General features: G+C 37.0%; 1 protein-coding gene across 1 annotated transcript; it reads right to left on the minus strand.

Annotated features, from left to right (window-relative positions):
* Window positions 1-597: 597 nt before the first annotated feature.
* On the minus strand, window positions 598-2,948 carry LOC146137362 (uncharacterized). The gene is made up of 3 exons (XM_083393877.1): window positions 2,786-2,948; window positions 1,637-1,790; window positions 598-889 (listed from the first exon to the last, which is right to left on the minus strand). Exons 1-3 carry the CDS (start codon window positions 2,946-2,948, stop codon window positions 598-600), a joined length of 609 nt encoding a protein of 202 aa, XP_083250003.1.
* Window positions 2,949-19,964: the final 17,016 nt, after the last annotated feature.

Consider the following 19,964-nt stretch of genomic DNA (forward strand, 5'->3'; position numbering starts at 1 on the left):
TGGTAAACCACCCTTAATTTGCACTATTTTTATAACACTGCAAAATTAACATCTCTATTTTTTGTAAGTTTTAACTTTTGGCCAATGTTGGTATTAAAGTTTGGCTTAAGTTCTATTTCGTTACACTAGTAAAGCATATATTAATTACATAAACTAGACGTTTATCCCTAACGAAATCTACCTTTTAGGTATTGTATTTCTACCGTAAGCGGACTGGTTATGCAAATAACTTTGCTTCTTAAAGCGTCTTTGCTTAATATAGAACTACAAAAAATCGAAAAAAATGGTAGCCAAGCATCTGAATATAGAGCAAAACATGTTTTAGATTGAAGCACACAGTTAAGGTAGTAGAACCTAAACTACAATGGGTCCAAATTTTCAATAAATTATGTGCGAATAGTTTTTTGAATAATAGTTTGCCTTGATTAAAATTTAAAAGAATAACCGAAAATTGGGATGTCGTCTCTGAGAAGGCTAAAAAAGCACTTTTTTCATAATGGTTTACAACAAACTAAGGATAGGTTCGGTAGAAGCACAATAAAGAGCGGCAACTATTAAATCTGAATAAGTTACAAAAAATATTCTTTCTACATTGAACTACAGCAGTGAGGCGATAACAGCCGCTGCCAATCCAATCGCCTCAGTGAACAGAGAAGGGACAATCAGGGGTGATTTCGATGTGGTCGGTGATGTTGGTGCAGCAGAAGCTTTAGGGGTCATGTCGGTTGAACTCGAGGTCACTGACCCGGGGTTTGAGGTCGTTGACCCCGCAGTACTGGACATAGTAGCAGCAGGGGATAATGTCACACTTGTTGTTAAGTTCCTTGTGATGTTGGCGATCGTTTGGTCATTGCAGTAGTTCCAACCGCAACAAACAGCCTGGCAATTTCTGTTGAAGTAAAAATTTAACAGAATTTTAATCGACTATACTTAGTTGGTAGAGCGACGGTCCAGGTATGACCGGAGGTCGTGAGTTCGAACTTCACCGTAGGCTAGTTATTTTTCTAGTCTGGTTTGCATAAATATCCTTAATTGATCGACTGATTCGGTTAGTCTGTTGAAGACTAACGATGGACCATAGCCTGTGCTCTTTCCATGTGGCAAAAATGAGGGATTTATTTGTACAGAACTTAACTCTACACATAGACAGAAAGGTAGTATAATATAATATTTTGCGCAATTAGAACGTGCCCTGTCGTTTTTGCAGTCACCAAAAATAGTCGTTGCCCGACCTATGGCCCTCGATCGTACCCCCCCTACAGTTTCAGGCTTTATTTTGCCAATTTAGGCATTAATTATATGAATTAATAACTTATTGCGACAGGTATTATTTAGGCGATTTGGATCTTATTTTATCGCTGATGTTACCGCGAATTTGGCTTGTCGTTGGTCTTATTGCTATATGACGGTATAGTTTTTCTGCTTTAGATATTGTTGCTTTTTAAGTCGTGTGTGTTTCTAATTGAACAAGCTGAAACAAAATGTATGAGTTTTCCAAGAGTTTTGTAAACACCCAAGGCAGTCATCCACCAAAACTATATTTTTGATAATAATTATCTATTACTGTCGAAACCGGAGCCTTTCAGACTTTTCCATTACAAAAAAGAGTTTAAATAAGTAATTTCAAAACTATTACCGCAATGTGATGTTCATGGCTCCAGGTGCTGAACCACTCTGTAGAAATCTGTTATAGAGCAAGCTACACTTGTTGGGAAGGCTACAGAACGTGCTGTTGGCGCATCCGGAGTACACAACAGTTCCGTTGGTTTCGTTTGTAACAACACTCAAAGCTGAATACAAAAAGTAAAAATAAAAGTGCTGTTTTTTCGCAAAAACGGTGCAAACTTCTGTAGTATGAAGACAAATTGATGTGCAGTTTTGCCCAAAACCATGCGCTTCATCAATTTTAATTACGAAGAATAGAGCAAGAAATATTATTTGCGTACGCCTTGGGTCTTTTTTTATTTAGCGCTCAACGAATTCAGTTTATAAACGACCTCGTTGCATTAATCTTTTTCTGTTTAGCATGTTGACCAAAAAACAGTTGTTATTGGTAAACCAGGGACGCCTGAACACATTTTGAGGCAAAAAACTATTGATATTGTATTATTTGTAAACTTTTTATACATGAAAGTTAAAAAAATGTTTGATGTTTACTAAAGGGGACATATCGACTTAGTATAGTGTTTCTTTACCATTTTCGCGACGACTAAAATTCTAAGTTTTAGCATAAGCGCAACACTTTGGCGAACACATTGTAAACACTAAACTTTTTGAAAGCTTAAAGTGAACACAACACAATATACAATCACATTCAATCATTCATTAATTTGAAATTAGTTAATATGAGACATGTTATTTGACTCTTTTGTCAATTGTTATTAAATCGCACAAGTGAAACCAAAATAAACCTAAAGAGTTACATAGTGTCTTGTTTGTTTGCAAAATAACCCATCTTAGTTATGAAGCAATGAATGCAACATGGCGGTTACTCGGGAAGCTTAAAATGTCGGGAAATGGCTTTTAAAGTTATAGAGGGGTCACCAAACTACGACCCTACGTAGTGTTTTTCGTATTGCTTTGGCATTTTTTTAAAATCTAGTAGCAATCTTGCCCAGAACTTATCTTAATCAAATTACTGCATTCGGCGACCCGACCAAATCAATCAGCGACACAATTTTCGGCCGCGAATGATGGGTTTAGAAACAGGAGTAGGTTTTGCAATGAGAAAATTTAATTGATTAACTATAAAAAAATTTCATTGAATCACTAACAAAGTGCTTACTTGGGACGTAGGTAACCTCAGCCTCCATACTAATGCATGATTCGCTTAAACATCTCGAAGTGGGCTCGGGGCTTGCAAATATAAATTGTTGAGTGCAATACAACTGGGCGGACAAGGCTGCGCTTGTACACATAGCTAGCAGCACTGCTAACTTGAGATCCATTGCTGCACACTTACACCAACGTTAGAAGAATAGCCCTACGAACAAAAAGAAAAAGCTTATGTTATTTTGATTTCTTGCGTGAAGTACTTTTGACGTGCTTTGTCAATTGTTGTTGTAAAAATAAACAAATTTAAGTGGCCATTTGCCGGATCGTAAAAAAATAGCAATTTAAGTCCCAGTCCAAGTTATTAGTTGCCCAAGACAAGTCCCAGACAAGTGTTTTGCATAAATGACAAGCCAAGTCCAAGTCGAGTCATTATTAAAGCAAGTTAACTCTCGTGGGTGTATCGGCAATAGCGCAACTAGAAAAAAATTACAACATTAATAGCAAGCAAATTGTTTTTCATGCAAAAATGGAGATAAATAGCCCGATTTAAATAATATGTACCGTAATGAAAACGCTTATTTAACCTAGGTAGTTAACACAATGACTTAAGTCCAAGTCAAATCTTTTGGCAACACTGACTCAAGTCAACTTACGTCAAGTCAGTAAACACAAGTCAAATCATTGACTTAAGTCATTACAACACTGGTAAATAGCCTTCTTCGATACAGATTTAATGCGAACAGCGTGCTGGATTTTAACTACGGTATCCTACTTGAAAGCAAACTACTTATGTAAAACAACACACATAAGCTGTACGAAATGTAGGATTTAATGCATACCAATCCTGCATAAACAATGTTTTAACTAGCTAAGCTATAATTTTTATTTAAAAAAAAAAAAAAATTAAAAAAAATTCGCCTAAGCATTGATTATTAGGAAACGGAACCGTGGTTGGAAAAAGCAATGTTTTACGCGATGTAAAGGCCTTAATTTCACGCTAAGAACAACGAACTGAACAACAACAGTACACTTTATGTTTTGCCAACATCATCAAACATTTTTGCTACTAAGCTAAAAGTCATGCGCTCACTTAAACGGGTTTGAATAACAACAAAACTTTCTAAAGTCGTGACTGAACCTACGTGAACTAAACAGGAAAGTCTTGGGGGAATTACAGGAACGTAAAGCGGCAGGAAGCGATGTAAGATTGGCAAAACTTTGTACGCATTTTGTCAAATTATGTTGACAGGAACTTATTTGATACTAATTTTAATAACGCGGCACTAATTTCAGCAATAATTTGGACAGTAAATTTGTTGCGTATATTGTATTTTTTGTAGTATTTTTCAGAAAAAGCAGAGGTTGAAACAAATTAGACAAAACAATTTGTTATCAGACCCTTATTTACTACCATTTTAAAAAGCGCCGCTTAATTCAGCAATCATTTGAACATAAAATTTGTTACCTATTGTCTGATAGATTTTTAACATATTTTTCATGACTGAAAAGCCTTTTCGCCAGCTTTCTTAGTTCGGGCCATACGAGCCTGGCTTAACTAAAACACCAAAAATGCTGACGCCTAAGTTTTGTTTGTTTAATGTTTAAGGCTTATGTAGAAAGCAGGGCTGCGGAGTCAGAGTCGGACTCGGTTTGTTTTGCTCGAATCGGGGCTCGACGAAATCGCACATTTGGCCGGAGTCGGACTCGGGGTATTTTTAACCGACTCCGTAGCCCTGGTTATAAGTACCACTCGCTCATCTGTATAACAAGCATGCTGCAATAACAAATTGAATAATCCTGAAAGAATCAACACCAAAACAAGTTAATAAACATTTCAATTTAATTTTGTCTTATCCATCGGAAAACTACACTGTAAGTAAGATACTATTTCAGTTTTAAACCACTGCCTGTTCAAAAATTAGAATAGTGTTTTTCGCATGCTTACTAGCAAAATAATTGCCGTATATTAATATATTATTAGCAAGCGAATACTAATTTTATACAACCTATATAGCCTATAGTTTTACCTACATAAGATTTGGTGTTCTGCGGACAAATATATATTTGTTTCCGTTTCTTTGCAATATCATTTTAAAATCAATATACTAATAAAATGTTTTTCAAATATATAGGCAACATAACAACCGAAATAAACAAAACTAGCATGTTACGACTTTATACTAAACTACAGCAGTAAGGCGATTACAGCAGCTGTCAATCCAATTGCCTAAAAACTAGGAGTTCGCTTTGTACAAGCTTAAAAAGCATTTTTTTCAGAATGGCTTACAACAAATGAAGGATAGTTTCGGTATAAGCACGACAAAAAGCAGAAATTAATAAATCTGGATAAGTTTGGACAAAAAATAGTCTTTTCCCACTGAACTACAACAGTAAGGCGATAACAGCCGCTGCCAATCCAATCGCCTCAGTAAACAGAGAAGGAACAATCAGAGGTGATTTTGATGTGGTCGGTGATGTTGGTGCAGCAGAAGCTTTAGGGGTCATGCCGGTTGAACTCGAAGTCACTGACCCGGGGTTAGAGGTCGTTGACCCCGCAGTAGGGGACATGCTAGCAGCAGGTGATGATGTCACACTTGTTGTTAAGTTCCTTGTGATGTTGACTATCGTCTGGTCATTGCAATAGCTCCAACCGCAACAAACAGCCTGGCAATTTCTGTGGGACGAGGAAAAATGTCAATATTTTATGCAATGATCCATGGGAGCTCCCCTACAATTTTTGCCAACTTTTACTATGTAAAAACCAAAGAAAAATTTCATAAACAATTTTCGCATGAGTTCGCTCAAAAACTATAGGAGTTTTAGGATAAATGAGTTTATGACGTCACTTTGTGGCATCATCCCTTACCCCCCTAAAAACATTCTCGATCTGCCCCTGCTACTAGTCATTTTTTGTCTATAGGCCAGCCTAGCTTACTTTGGTTTCCCTATATAGATTATTATCCAAAGTTGCTAAAAATGTTACATTACTATTGTTAATAGTGAAACAAGATTTTGTATTTAGCAAAGAGGAGAAAAATTTGTATTTAGCAAGAGGAGACCATTACCCCATTGTGAGGTTACTGATTAAAGGACCGACATTTTCAGAAAAGTGTTTCCCGAACAGCAAGTTGCACTTGTTGGAAAGGTTACAAAAGGTGCTGTTTGTACATCCGGTGTATCTTACCGTGGCGTTGAGTTGACGTTCTGAACGAAAATAGCGGTGATAAGCAAACACTTGCTCTAATGCAGGGGTTCTTAAACTTGTTTTATCGCAGACCTAATTTTTTTGGTTCTAGTCGACCAGGGTCGGCTTAGAATTTTTAGAGATGCCGTCACACATTAAAGTCATAAAACAAGCGAAAAAAACTGCTGTTTTTAGTTCAACAAATGTAACACTTAAATAAAGTATAAATACATTTAAGGAAAAGACGTCAAAGCATTTTTTTCATTATATATATATTTTTTTTTTAATTTTTTTTTTAATTTAAGTTCTACATCAAAATTTTAATAAGGCCTTCATGGACCCCCTAAAACTATTCCGTGTAGCCTTAAGGGGTCCATGGACCCACGTACAGCCAGCATATTTCTTATCAATTAGCAAGTACGAATAACTTTATTTCATCCAAGAAATAAGGGTTCAATGTTGAAAACGGCGATTCGGTAAAAAAATTTGTCAGGCCTTCTTCTAGTTATTAGTTGCAAATTAATCAGTCAAAATCTCTTGGTATTTTTAACTAAGATTTCAGTTGCACATTTGCACGCTAGACGCAACGACAGCTTTTGTGTTAATTTTACTCATTTTACGGCGTGTTTTGTGAAGTCATCTGTAACATTTGTCATGGTATTTTGTGACGTCATCTGTAACATTTGTCATGGTAACCGGTAAAAACATTTTCGCCATTCTGGTAAAAAAATATTTTACTTTATTCCCAGTTTTTACCACATTCAAGAAAGCCTTACATTTGTATCCTATTTATTTTAACAGTGTGTGTAGATTTAAAGAGTAAGTTGCTGAGTAGTTTTTTTACTGGGTTAAGTAAGTTAAAAGGAAATAAACAGCAGATATAGTGTTAAATATCAGCAAGCCCAAAACCAAATTAAGTGTTTTTTTTGTGACGTCATCTATTATGTTTGTTATGGTAACCGGATAAAAGAAAATTTATAAAAAAAAAAAAATTAAAAAATATTGTACTTTCTCCAAGTTTTTACCACATTCGACTGGATCAGCAAACATAAGTTAGGCGCTTACTTGTGAAATCAACGTAGCTGACTGCAGCCTCCAAACGAACACAGGCCTCGCCCATACAACCAGGGGTGGAAGAGGCCAAACCTACAGACGATAAACCTTCAGCGCATTGTAATGCACCTGAAGTTATCGCTGAATTTACCAGCAAGGAAAATAGCAAGACTGGCCAAATACTCATGGTTGCAGAGCTGTGTACATTAAAAACTCACCAAAATTAAAAAGATATTGTAGCAGTTTTGAGTATTTTTTAAACCCATAAGTCAACAAGGCATATTTAAAGCGGCCATGTTCCAGATATTTCCTTATGCGAATTTTCCTAATGCTTGGCGGTAAAAAACGAAGAAAAAACAGAAAAAAGAAAAATACAGAAAAACGATAGTTTCGGTCTCTAAAGTGGTTAAAAGTATCCCGGATTTTCTTCCAGGGATGATTTTTAACATTAAATAACAATTTTGGAGCATAATGGTTGGAGGTTGTCGTCAGACGCAATAAGAATATCAAAGCCCATACAGAAGAAGGTATCAAGTTGAACGTTTCGAATAACTTTATTCATTTTCAACGTTCAAGATGATACCTACTTCTGAAAGGGCTTTGATATTCTTATTACGTAAATAACAATTTCTTTCTGAAAATCCATTTTGTAACATAAAGCAAATTATTGACTAACCCCGCGCAAATCACAGCACAACAACATGATTAATATAAACCTTTCCTTTTAACGCCTGTAATTGACCGAATCGTAATGAAATGCGAGTTAAATTCAATAAACAAAATTTTCGCCCTAACAAACGATGAAAGAAAATATATTTTATATTGCATTAAACTCTTAAATAATGCTAACTCGAACACAAGACAGTTTTGCTCCTATAAGCTCGATGTACACGCAAACAACATATTCTGAACCATATGCTTCCGATGAGCGTGTGTTAACCCAAACAAACATGTTGGGAATATAACGTGATTCATGAAAAGGAGGAAGTGATATCAATGTTCAAAACCTCATGGCCCAAAAAACCTTTCTAGGGCAAAGATGCTTCAGCTGGTAACATATCATCGATGATTTTTAACGCTTTTATTATTTACATTTCAATCGTTGTATGGTAGAATTTTCGCTTATATTTCTACTTAGTTTTTTTCTAGTACACCGAAAAGCCATTGCAGACTCGTCGAATCTGTCGAACAATGATGCAAGCAGAGCAGACTAGAAAAACAACTAGCCTTTGGTGAGGTTCGAACTTACGACCTCGGCCATACAGGGACCGTTGCTCTACCAACTGAGCTATGCAGGCTCAGAGAGGAGCGAGTCGAGAAACAACCATGCGCCAATGCCTGCTCAATCCGTTTGTACAAGCAACTTCAATTGAAGGGGGTTCACAGTGCCATATCATTTGTTCAATGAAACATATGTACACACATATGTGTGTTAACAACTAAGATCTAGCCCTTCTGAAGCTGCTTTTTGACCAACGATAACGGCTTCCGTATCATTAGTACACCGAAAAGCCATCGCAGACTCGCCGAATCTGTCGATCAAATTGATACGGACTGATGTTAGTACAAGCAACTTCACACTGGGGGATCATCAGTCCGTATCAATCAATGAAAGACACACACAAACATATGTGTTTAATAACATCTGTGATCTAGCCCCTCGGAAGTTGCTTTATGACCAACGATTACGGCTTCCGTATCATTAGTACACCGAAAAGCCATTGCAGACTCTTCACCGAATCTGTATTTTTTTCTATTCTTAGTCGGATGATCGTAAAGACTAAATCAAAGTTTCCGTATATGAATATATATTGATTTACTGCTATGTACCTCCGAACAAAGAGTCCTACTTGAATTTAATGATGTCTGATACTTGACATTTTATTCCGATACCGATATATTTGACAAAAAGTTTCGCGATCAAATCTGATACCAAATGACGTCACTACAAGCAAAATAAACGATGTTAAACCGTCTTAATGCAGTTTTTACAAGGTATTAGACCCAAATTTGTGTTAAAAATTAGTTACCTTATGTTCTAACACTATATAATTTGTTTACGTTCGGGGCAGAAATCGCTGCAAATTATGGCTGAAACTCAAATATTAATTTAGTATCGGATCGGCACCGATATTACCCTATTATCGGACGAGTACCGATACTACCACTTGGCATCGGGTATAGGCTGCGATATTGAAGTAGTTTATGACTAGTGTACCAGTATAACTTGTAGGTATCAAACTGAATTTAAAATATTGGTTCCACTGTTCTTTTTATAGATAGTTTTCAAATTGGAGCCCGCTGTTATAGTAACTTCAACGAAGCAAAATGCTAGCGAGACACTGCCCTGATAATCGCCTTCTTATTTTTTTAGAGCTGATTTTATTTGTCAGCTAGCGTAGTCCTACAAGCACTTCGTTTATTTCTGTTTAGAAAAATAGATGATTCACCTTTTCTTTTTTTAAATTTTCTCATTTTCCAAAGGGATCCTTCGTCGTTTTAGGCAAAAAAGCGCGAAACACAAGTTTGGTTCGACGAACAAGAATTCGACGAAAAGGTTTCGAAGTTGAATGTTGTTTTTTTAAAGAGAATTGACAATTTTACGAAAAATCTTTGTAAACTGAGCAATTTTTCTCTGGGGTGGCTGTTGGAAAGTAAACATTTCTAAAGTGAATACTGGCAGATAAATGCGGAAGAAATTGGTTGCAGAGGTTTGACAAAAAAGGGGTTTGGAAAAAATCGTGGGTTAGAAAAATCCGCTGAAGAAGTTAAGCGGGAAAAGTTTGTGAAGTTCGCAAGAGACGTGGTGAAAGTTTTACAAAATTCAGAGTTAAAGTACTTCGAAAACAGCAGCTGCCCAAACAATTACCCTCTTCTTTTAGAGCTGAGTCAGCCTTGACGGAAGCCTATCGCCTATAAACCGGGGAAATGGGTTTATATTAATGAGCGGGTGCCTTAACCTAGATACAAACCTGTCTTGTCGTGTTTACCGAGCGCTATATAAAACGTGGTTTTGGTAGTAAAGGGATCAGTGTTTAACTGAGCTTATTTTATGAAAATTTGTTCGTTCTTTGTGCATTTTAGTTGAAGATTAATATTTAGCAGAAAGAAAATGCGTGGAATTTTTCAGAGTGTGTTTTTTTTAATTTTGCACTAACGTTTAATGGTTTAGTTATTCGTTTGTCGGTCATCCACAGTTCTAAAGGCTGGTTCACACTCAGACGCGTTAACGTCTAGCGTTAGCGTCTGGCGTCTAACGGCTAACGTCGTTCAGTTCACACATAATGCGTTGCCAGCGTTAACGGCAAATTTCCTCGCTTCTAACCGAAAGCGTCAAAGGTGAAGTATTTCAACTTTTCCGCAACCGAAAGCGTTTTTTTTTAAAACGTTTTACTTTAAAGCTAGACGCGTCTAGTGTGAACCAGCCTTAAGAGTGTGGCGTATATAGCTTTTTTCCTCATCGTTTAGACCAGAGTTTTCTTTACATTTCTGTTTAAGTTACTAGTTATATTTACACATTATTTTCACTGATAGTTATTGAGTGAAAAGATGCTGCACGATGGTGACTATAGCATACCTTACCTTTTTATGACAAACTCTTAATAAATGGAAAGTATAGAGTAAGCTTGAATTGCGGATCAATAACGTCAGGTTGCCAATTTCAACCAAACTTCTACCTTGAAATTATACATTATGAATACTTCTTTGGTATATCGGGATATTTTTTTAAAATATCGGTTAAAATATCGCGTTCCGATTCGATACTAAATGACGTCACTACTACCCTTAAACCAGCAAAATAGAAAAAATTTAAACACCCCTATTTTTTCAGGTTTTAAAGTGATAGTTTGCTTTGGAGCTAATTTTCCTCCATAATTTTTGATAAACTTTTATTTTAATATCGAATCGACGCGTTTTATCGCAAATCATGACGAAAATTCGTAAATAAATCTGGTATCGGATCGGTTCGAGATACTTTTGGCCAAAATATCGGGTATCGGAACACAATGTCCGATATCGAACATTTCAGTAACCCTACAGTCAAGGCGTTTCTTATGCTTTTCAGAGATCATTTTTAAAGCCAGTGCATTTAAAGGCGAAAATGAACTGTCGGTTAGTAATGCTGTGTGTAGTGTTGGCGAGTCCTGCCATTCCATCGCATCCATTGCAATGCGCCAACCAGTACGAGTTTGCAATGGCAGGTAATGCTTTTCTTAGCTGTACGGGCGAGGCTTGTATTCGCTTAGAAGCCAAAGTGGAACTACTTACTTATGAAAGTAAGTTTTATTTTTATTTTTAGAGGATATTTTAACAGACAACTTTATATAAGCTCGGTACATTTTTTATAAGCTCGCTACATTTTATGGAAAATGCTTTTATGCTGCCTTAGTCTAAGAATATTAAAGAAAGCTGTTTGATATTGACAACATTTTTTTGTTTTTTTGCGCCCACGCCCTATTTAAGCCCCTAAGTGGATAGGCTTCTAAACCACAGATCTGTATCTATAGATACCACTCTACGTTTTTCTAAAAATTTGATAGTTTTATGGACTATACGTTTTCTGTTATACCAACCAAACCCAACAAACAATGGAATTTCGTCAAAAGCAACATATATCCCGAAAATAAAATAAGTTTAAAAACTTTTTCTAGGTGGCCACCTCCTTTAATATTTAAAATAATCTCCCACGACCGCCATTTCTTGAAGCAGTGGTTCTTGACCTTGGGTCCGTGGGCGGTTTTAGGTAGGGGGGGGATGATTGAAACTTTGGTGTATAATTTGTAAAAAAGAATACATTTTTGAACATAAGATTTTAATATAAAAAATCTCCCTTAACGCTTATTTTGTTATGTGTACTTACACTTCATTTCAGTTCCACATTTATTCGCCCGAAAACAGGCCTCATTAAGTTTACCTAGGTAACCTGTAACAGCATATTACAGTAAGTTTTTTATTTCAGATATGCAGCTCAACGGGTCTGTTCAATATTCTCGATGCAGCAACAAAACGTTCTGTAGCCAACCCGACATGTGCACCTCCCTGTATGATCAAGTACTGCAAACTGCCAGCCAAAACATATTCGGAATAGCAAAAGCCACATTGATGTAACTATAGTGATCTTTTTTAAAATCTACAGTATTCGTTATTCGGTTAACAAATGACTAGCTTTTTTGGTTTCCAAATACGCGCAACGTTTTAGTAGAACAAAATGTAGACAGGCTTAAAAGTACGATCAACTCAAATATATAGAAATACTTTAGAATTAAAAAGTAGACCCTTAAAAATGATTCAAATAATAAACCTTGGAATTGTGTTTTTGTCGTTGTTTAGAAACTGCCAGGCTGTTTGCTGCGATTGGAACGGATGTAATAACCAGCCAATCGCCAACATTCAAAGAAACTTTAGAACCAGAAACATGGACGTGACTTCATCTCCTACCTCTGGTGTGACACCTACAGCGGGGTCAACGACTTCTAGCCCGGGGTCGACGACCACTAACCCGGGGTCAACGACCTCTACCCAGGGGTCAACGACCTCTAACCAAATGTCAATGACCTCTATCCCAGGGCCAGTGGCCTCTAACATAGGGTCGACCACATCTTACTCAGGGTCTATGACCTCTAACCCTGTATCGATGTCTTCTGGTCCAGGGCCAGTGAACTCTAACCCGGGTTCAACGACCTCTAACCCGGGGTCGACAACCTCTAACCAAGGCCCAGTGACCCCTAAACCAGGGTCAACGACTTCCAAATCCAAATATATATTACCTCGTATACAGCCAGGGTCAATGGCCGCGAACCCCGGAACAATATCATCCGGTCCAGGGTCAGTGACCTCTAACACAGTGTCAACGACCTCTAGCCAAATGTCAATGACCTCTAACCCAGGGCCAGTGACCTCTAACATAGGGTCAACGACATCTTACTCAGGGTCTATGACCTCTAACCCTGTATCGATGTCTTCTGTTTCAGGGTCAGTGACCTCAAACCCCGGGTCAGTGACCACGAGTTCAACCGGCATGACCCCTAAAGCTTCTGCTGCACCAACATCACCGACCACATCCAAATCACCTCTGATTGTTCCTTCTCTGTTTACTGAGGCGATTGGATTGGCAGCGGCTGTTATCGCCTCACTGCTGTAGTTCAATGTAGAAAGGACTCTTTTTTGTCCAAACTTATCCAGATTTACTAGTTTCTGCTTTTTATCGTGCTTATACCGAAACTATCCTTAATTTGTTGTAGACCATTATGGAAACAATGCTTTTTAAGCTTGTACAAAGCGAACTCCTAATTTTTAGGCAATTGGATTGGCAGCAGCTGTTATCGCCCTACTGTTGTAGTTCAGTGGGAAAAGACTAATTTTTGTCTAAACTTATCCAGATTTATTAATTTCTGCTTTTTATCGTGCTTATACCGAAACTATCCTTAATTTGTGGTAAACCATTATGAAAAAAATGCTTTTTAAGCTTGTACAAAGCGAACTCCTAATTTTTAGGCAATTGGATTGACAGCAGCTGTAATCGCCTTTCTGCTGTAGTTTAGTATAAAGTCGTAACATGTTAGTTTTGTTTATTTGGGTTGTTGTTTTGACTAGAGTGTACAATCCATTTTACTAAAACTGCCACCAACATTTTCTTATATTTAAAGTTTCCTTAAAGTTCTTTCGTTTTAAAACATTCCATTCTTCCACTTCTGTATAATGTAATTTGTTAACGTGAGCGGTTTGTTGTTGTACAAAATGTGCGTCGCAATCGGCAACAATTTTAACGTCAAAATGTATGAGAAGTGAGAAAATATATTCGGGTAATCAAAGTGCTGTCGTTTATGAAATAGTCAAGAGGAAAAGATTTTGAGGTAAAAAATAGGAAAAAGTTTGATCACCATACCTTAAACTGACTATACGAAAATATGAATTTCATCAATTAAATCAAATGCACGTTGTAAGTACTTGAGGCTGTTTTACAGCTCGTGAACTTTATTCTGAAAAACGCCTTCGTATATTTAACAAAATGGTCGAGATTGTAATTCAAACACATTTTATTTTGGCATTTTTTGATAATCCCAATGGCTTCGTTTAATTTGATAATCCCAATGGCTTCGTTTAAAGTTTAACGCCTCACTTTCTTAATCCGCAACGTCAAATTGTATAAGAAAAAAGTAATTAAAAGTGGTCTTGTCTGCAATGAGTGAAAATGAGAGCACCTGAACTGACTGTACGAAATGTGGTTTGGAACACTTTGTATCAGTATCGGACGAAATCCGGTAAGTGCGTTGGTTGATGTATTGCTGGTGGGAAGTTCAGTAACACGCCAGCTAGGATGACGCTACACTTGCGAGCTTGCCTTTGCCGTATTTCCAGTTGAAAATCGCAGTTCAGATTCACGGTTTCTCAGCAAGTTCTGAATACTTCAAGGTGGTATATTCGTACAAGTGAGCTGACTCTTACGATTTCGTTGATGTGTGGTTATAAGTCTTTATTCAGAGTGGTTTAACGTGGGTGCTTCCTAGGAACGCCATGTCGTATAGTACATTCGTATTCAAGTGAGCTGTCACTGTACATAAATATTAAAAGTCACTGTTGGTACTTATTGAAAGGTAATGCAACTTGGGGTTTGCATTACACGGACGCAGTCCTTATATATGCTTGATATGTATTAAAGCGGTGTCGCCATGTTACGTCATTTAAATTTGCAGCACATTGACATGAGTTTAGAAAGGGCACACCTGAAAATACGTAATGTTGTATATCTGCTTGACGTGCTTGTAAAGGTGTAATCCTGCATGCAAATCTGGTAAATTGAAGTAACAGAGGCTATAAAAGTTACGAAAAAGTGTCAGCGTAATCTAGCATTGTATAGCTAAGTTTATGACTGACCAAATCTAATTTAATACGCAGGGCACATAAAACCCTAACAATTTACCTCTATAAAAAAATACTTCATCAAGGATAGCACACTATTATACACTATTGCAGCGCTTTTCAACCCGTGGGATGGTACGCAGTTGTGCGGATGAAAAACTTGTAATGCGGATGACAAACGTCGTGCGGATGAAAGTGGTGCATGTTATAATTTTTTTATGTGTAATACACGAATCAAATAAGCTGGTACAACCACTTATGTGTTACAGGTACAGTAATATAGTCTCTTATAGTGGTTCATTGCAGCTTAAGCTATCTATTTTATATATGTCAAGGCTTAGACACGCGGTTTTAATACACAAACCCTTTCATTGTATTCACAAATAAAACTAAAGGTTGTAAACTTTGCTTGTTTCGCGCGGACGGAAATTTTCCGAAATAAAAAAGTGCGGATGATAATTTTAAAGGTTGAAAAGCACTGAGCTATTGCAAAGCGCGTTGTCCGTTAAACGTTTCAAAACCAAGTCACCAACGAGCATGTGTAAAATGATTTTCAAGTCATTTTTTGCGAGATGATTCCGCTTTAAGAAACACATTTTAGCTGCGATCTGTGATTGTGTTATACTCTCCAGGTAAATGCACGTGGTCCGAGATAATGCTGAGCTTTTTCTATTGAGAGTAGGTTTAGCTATGGTTCCCAGCTTTAAACAAAATCAGAACGCAAAAACTCGACTATGTTTAAACTACATTCTACTGCTTTGTGTTTTAAAGCAGATATTGAGTTACAAAACCAGTGTTGAAAAAAATAATTTTTCTCAATGGTGGCCGTAAGCAAACTCTCATACAAATATGTCTTTGTCTACCACGTAGTTTGTCATGCCTTAGCGCTTATTGTTTTGGCATGATGTCAAATAACTATAGATATGTTCAATGATTGACACTTCTGCGTAAAATATGTCCTAACATTGACCTGAAATTGGACATCATCTGGTCCACATATTGACACAAATGGATGTTTTAGTTGTTGGAACTGATTTGCCGAGATATGGCACTGTAGTGTACATTGGTAGGCGTTCCTCCATTGGTATCTAACGTAAAATTTACTGCACCTTTATTTAACCGTGTTTTATGCGCATTACTGCCACAACTTGCTTGAAGCTTGCTTTAACCAGATTTTCGTAAAGCGTCATGGGTTGGACTTGGTGTTTAGATTTTATCTTTCCGCTGAGATTTATGTTATTGTCATTAACGATTGGCTTTTGTTTGTTGCATACCTATACCTAATATCGTTTTGTTGCACTTCCAATTTCTCAATTTCTGTCTGTATTATTTGCCTCTAGTCTTTTTTAATTGTATCTTTAGTATTTTGTTGTTGTAACATCATTTTAAACCTTCAGGGTCAACTGATTAGATAGCCAATTTATGCTGTTTTGTTAGTCCTACCATTCCCTACTTATGTTAGCATTTCAAGCTAGCAATTTGTGTGTATCAGTTGACGTTCATAAATTTTAGCAGAAGAAAGTTTTCTAACTTAGGAATACATCATGTTTTCTGGGAGCAATGTCTAACTCAAAATGCATTCCAAATGGTTACCACAGTGTAGACACTCTCCCCAAAAGGTAACACCTCTGGCTGCCCTTGAACATTGCCGAATTTTAAGACGTACACCCCACTTTTAAGATCGCCTACCTAAAATTCAACCCCCGGTAGTATATAACCCACCTAAACGAAGTGGTTTTGCTAAACATTCACTGTATATCCTGGGCAATAATTTGACAAAACGATGTAAACGAATTATGAGAAAGACATTGATTTCAAAAAGTGGTATAATTAAGGTATTAAGAGGCAATTTGAATAAACCAAATTGGTGATTGAAAGTAACATATTTAAGATTTACCTTATTTTTGGTAGTTATTATTAACTTTTGTTACACATTAAAGCCAATTTTGTTTTATAGTCACCATTTGAAGCCAAATTTGTTTTCAAGCTGTAACTAAAATAACATTTTTAATGACTTGAAGGCAGATTATACAGGTAATAATTCACATTTTCAAAGTTTTAAAGCCCAAACAACGTTTTACCTCCACAAGCAACGCTTATAAGCACATAAATCACGTCAAGTACGAAAACATACCGCCACCGCAGGCCTCCTAAGTCATTACACGCTCTACGCCCAGCAAAGAACAAGAGACCAGTGATTAATTCATCCCGAAAGACCCTTATCAACAGGGTTACTGCGTTCGTACTTAGGGTAAATCGACGAAAGCCGGGCCGTTGAAATGACAAAGCGATCGGCAACAATTTCCTGCCCGGGCGCTAATTTATCCCGCAATTCGTGTTTATTTATGCTTCGTCTATATCGCTTTATACACAGCTGGCAATGCGCTCGTACGATGTTGTTGGCGCGATTGGGAAATGAAACGAAAACTTTACGGCTGTAGGTTTGTGTATAAGGTTCGTGGTATAGCGAGGTGTAATTCAAAGAACAGTAATAATTGTACATTTCGAAATTTTTTCTTATATTTAGTCAGTAGGGTTTTTTTGTTCAACATGACGACTGCAGTTGACCTTGAGTTATCAACCAAAAACTTATTTACCAAAGCTTCATTTCGTTAGATTTTGTTGTAGTCAATACATTGAACTGAAGTTCAAAGAATCAACGTTCTTCAGTGTGATTTCGATGCAAGGCAAATGCGACGGTCTAATGGTTAGTTGGTATCTTGAAAATAGTTTTGTTAACAAATTTGCCATTTCGGACACATAATTATACAGACTATAAAATATTGTTGAGTGTAACTTTAATTGTAAAAGTCGCAAAACGTAGCGATCAAATGGTTTCGTTTGAGGTTTTAAAAAGGAGTATCTTTCTTATCTTGCTGTAAACACAAATTGATTGCCATTATTTTAGATAAAAAAGTTTAACAAATCAAGCTCGTTATTTCGCAATATGCTAAACTATTTTATGTGCCTAAGGCGCCATGCAATAGGCGCCATGTAATCTTTTCAAGTAAAAGTTTGCCAATTTGAACCAAATAAGGCAACTTTTTTCGCCATTCGCACAACCACATTGGATTTTACCCGCTTATTTACGCACAGATTTATAAAACAGCAACACCTATTTTTATTGGTTGTTTTATGACGTTAACTTATTCCGCAACGTTTGTCTTTCCTGAAAATTTTTAAACCTCACAGGTTAAATAATCCTGGATTTGCCGGTGGTCATGAGTACGCTGGTTAGTGATAGTTAACGCTGGTCAATGTTAGTTAATGTTAGTTAATGTTAGTTAATGTTAGTTAATGTTAGTTAATGTTAGTTAATGTTAGTTAATGTTAGTTAATGTTAGTTAATGTTAGTTAATGTTAGTTAATGTTAGTTAATGTTAGTTAATGTTAGTTAATGTTAGTTTATGTTAGTTTATGTTAGTTAATGTTAGTTAATGTTAGTTAATGTTAGTTAATGTTGTTTAAATGCTGGGTAATGCAGGTTAATGCTAGTTAATTCTGGTTAACGCCGGTGTACGCTGGTTCCCAGCAATTGCACCTGTCGATACGGTGAGGTATCAGCAAAGTTAAAGGCTGGATATGCAATTGGAACCATACTGTATAACACGCAATTCACCATTTTCATTTGTCTGTAGGTTTAGTTATACGAACACAAAAGATGACTAAGGCTTTAGCGCGAAGATGCGCAATCATTGACTGGCGGAATGACAAGGCAATCTTGTGATTGGCCACTAGCACTTACAACAGCATGGAAGGCAGCAGAAGGACAATTTTGTTTCTCCTGTTGGCCGTTTTAGCTCAGGGTGGGGCCCGGACATGCATGACAGGGTACGAGGTCGACAAGACGCCCCTGGCCGCCTATTTCCCCGACGGGAAATTTACCGGAACCGACACTTGCCCCACCACATTTGGTAGCGACGTTGGATGCATGAGGATCGAAGTGAAGGCTTACGGGTTCGGAAGTAAGGATTGTCTTAGCAATTTAACCAGTTATTTTGGTAAAAATTAAGGCGTGGAAAAAACTGTGCTTATTAAAATTATAACTGTATTTGTTAAAACCTGGAGGTCTTATTGGCTATGATGCTATCTGTCTTTGAAGTTTAGCGAAAATAATTTTGGGAATAAAATTGTATGTCGATTTACTGTAATGCATCTGTTCCAACGTGGCCATGACTATATTTTTTACTTTTTTAACTACGTAAATGCGTTTCAGGTATGTTTTGGCCCATTTCGATACATTTGGAGTGGCCCAAAGGTTCTGTGTCTCATCGCAACATAAAGTTTTATACATTATACAATAAAATAGCGTTTTTATCTTTCGATAAGATCTTTTTAATGTAGCTTCTGTATTAAAACTAACACCTCTCCAACCTAACCTATTTTTTGTGTTTTAAAGATTACTTTGCGACATCACGCTCATATATAACTTTGTTACGTCACGTTTTGACGTAACTTTTTACATGCCCACTCCGCAAACAAAAAATCCTAGATCCGCGCCTGGTCGGGGTAGTAAACATTTACGGGGATGACGTGACAAGTTACTTTGTTACGTTATAAACACTGTTAAAAACACGTGTCCTGAAGCTTAAACGTGCAGCTGAATAAAAATAAACCGCGCGAAGCGACTGTCTATATGTGATCTCTATTTGCGAGTGAACGCATTTCGGTTGGTCATGGCGAACCTTTAAGATTTTCTATTGAAAGAACTTGCACTAGCGGCGAGCGTCTTGCTTGCAATTGATCCCATCGATAACTTTTGTTAGTTATAACCAGGGCTGCGAAGTCAGTTAAAAAAATAAACAGACACCTAAATCCGATTCATGTACGATTTTGCCGAGTCACGAGTCAGGCGCTGACTCTGACTCTAGTCTGTATTCCACCAATTTAAGTAATTAAAATTAGGTGGATATTCAGCAATCCCCTTATAAATGTGTCATAAAATTATTCAACCACTCGCAAAATGTTGTTGGAAAGTATTCCACCTTACACTTTACAGTTTGCGACCTGATCAGTTTTATAGTTTGGTACTGCGCACGTCGGACTTTGGACTAAGGCAGCGTTTCTCAACCGGGGCGCCCCGCCGCACTGG

The sequence above is a fragment of the Ascidiella aspersa genome, chromosome 7, assembly GCF_963924565.1.
Source record: "Ascidiella aspersa chromosome 7, kaAscAspe10.2, whole genome shotgun sequence".
NCBI classification, from domain to species: Eukaryota; Metazoa; Chordata; class Ascidiacea; order Phlebobranchia; family Ascidiidae; genus Ascidiella; species Ascidiella aspersa.

What these genes read in the sequence shown, in the direction of transcription:
- LOC146137362 (XM_083393877.1), bottom strand. Translation starts at nt 2,948, where the DNA reads ATGGATCTCAAGTTAGCAGTGCTGCTAGCTATGTGTACAAGCGCAGCC. An exon ending in TGAGGTTACCTACGTCCCAA is followed by an intron (nt 1,791 to 2,785) that starts GTAAGCACTTTG and finishes TTTTGTATTCAG; the next exon opens with CTTTGAGTGTTGTTACAAAC. An exon ending in GCCATGAACATCACATTGCG is followed by an intron (nt 890 to 1,636) that starts GTAATAGTTTTG and finishes TTACTTCAACAG; the next exon opens with AAATTGCCAGGCTGTTTGTT.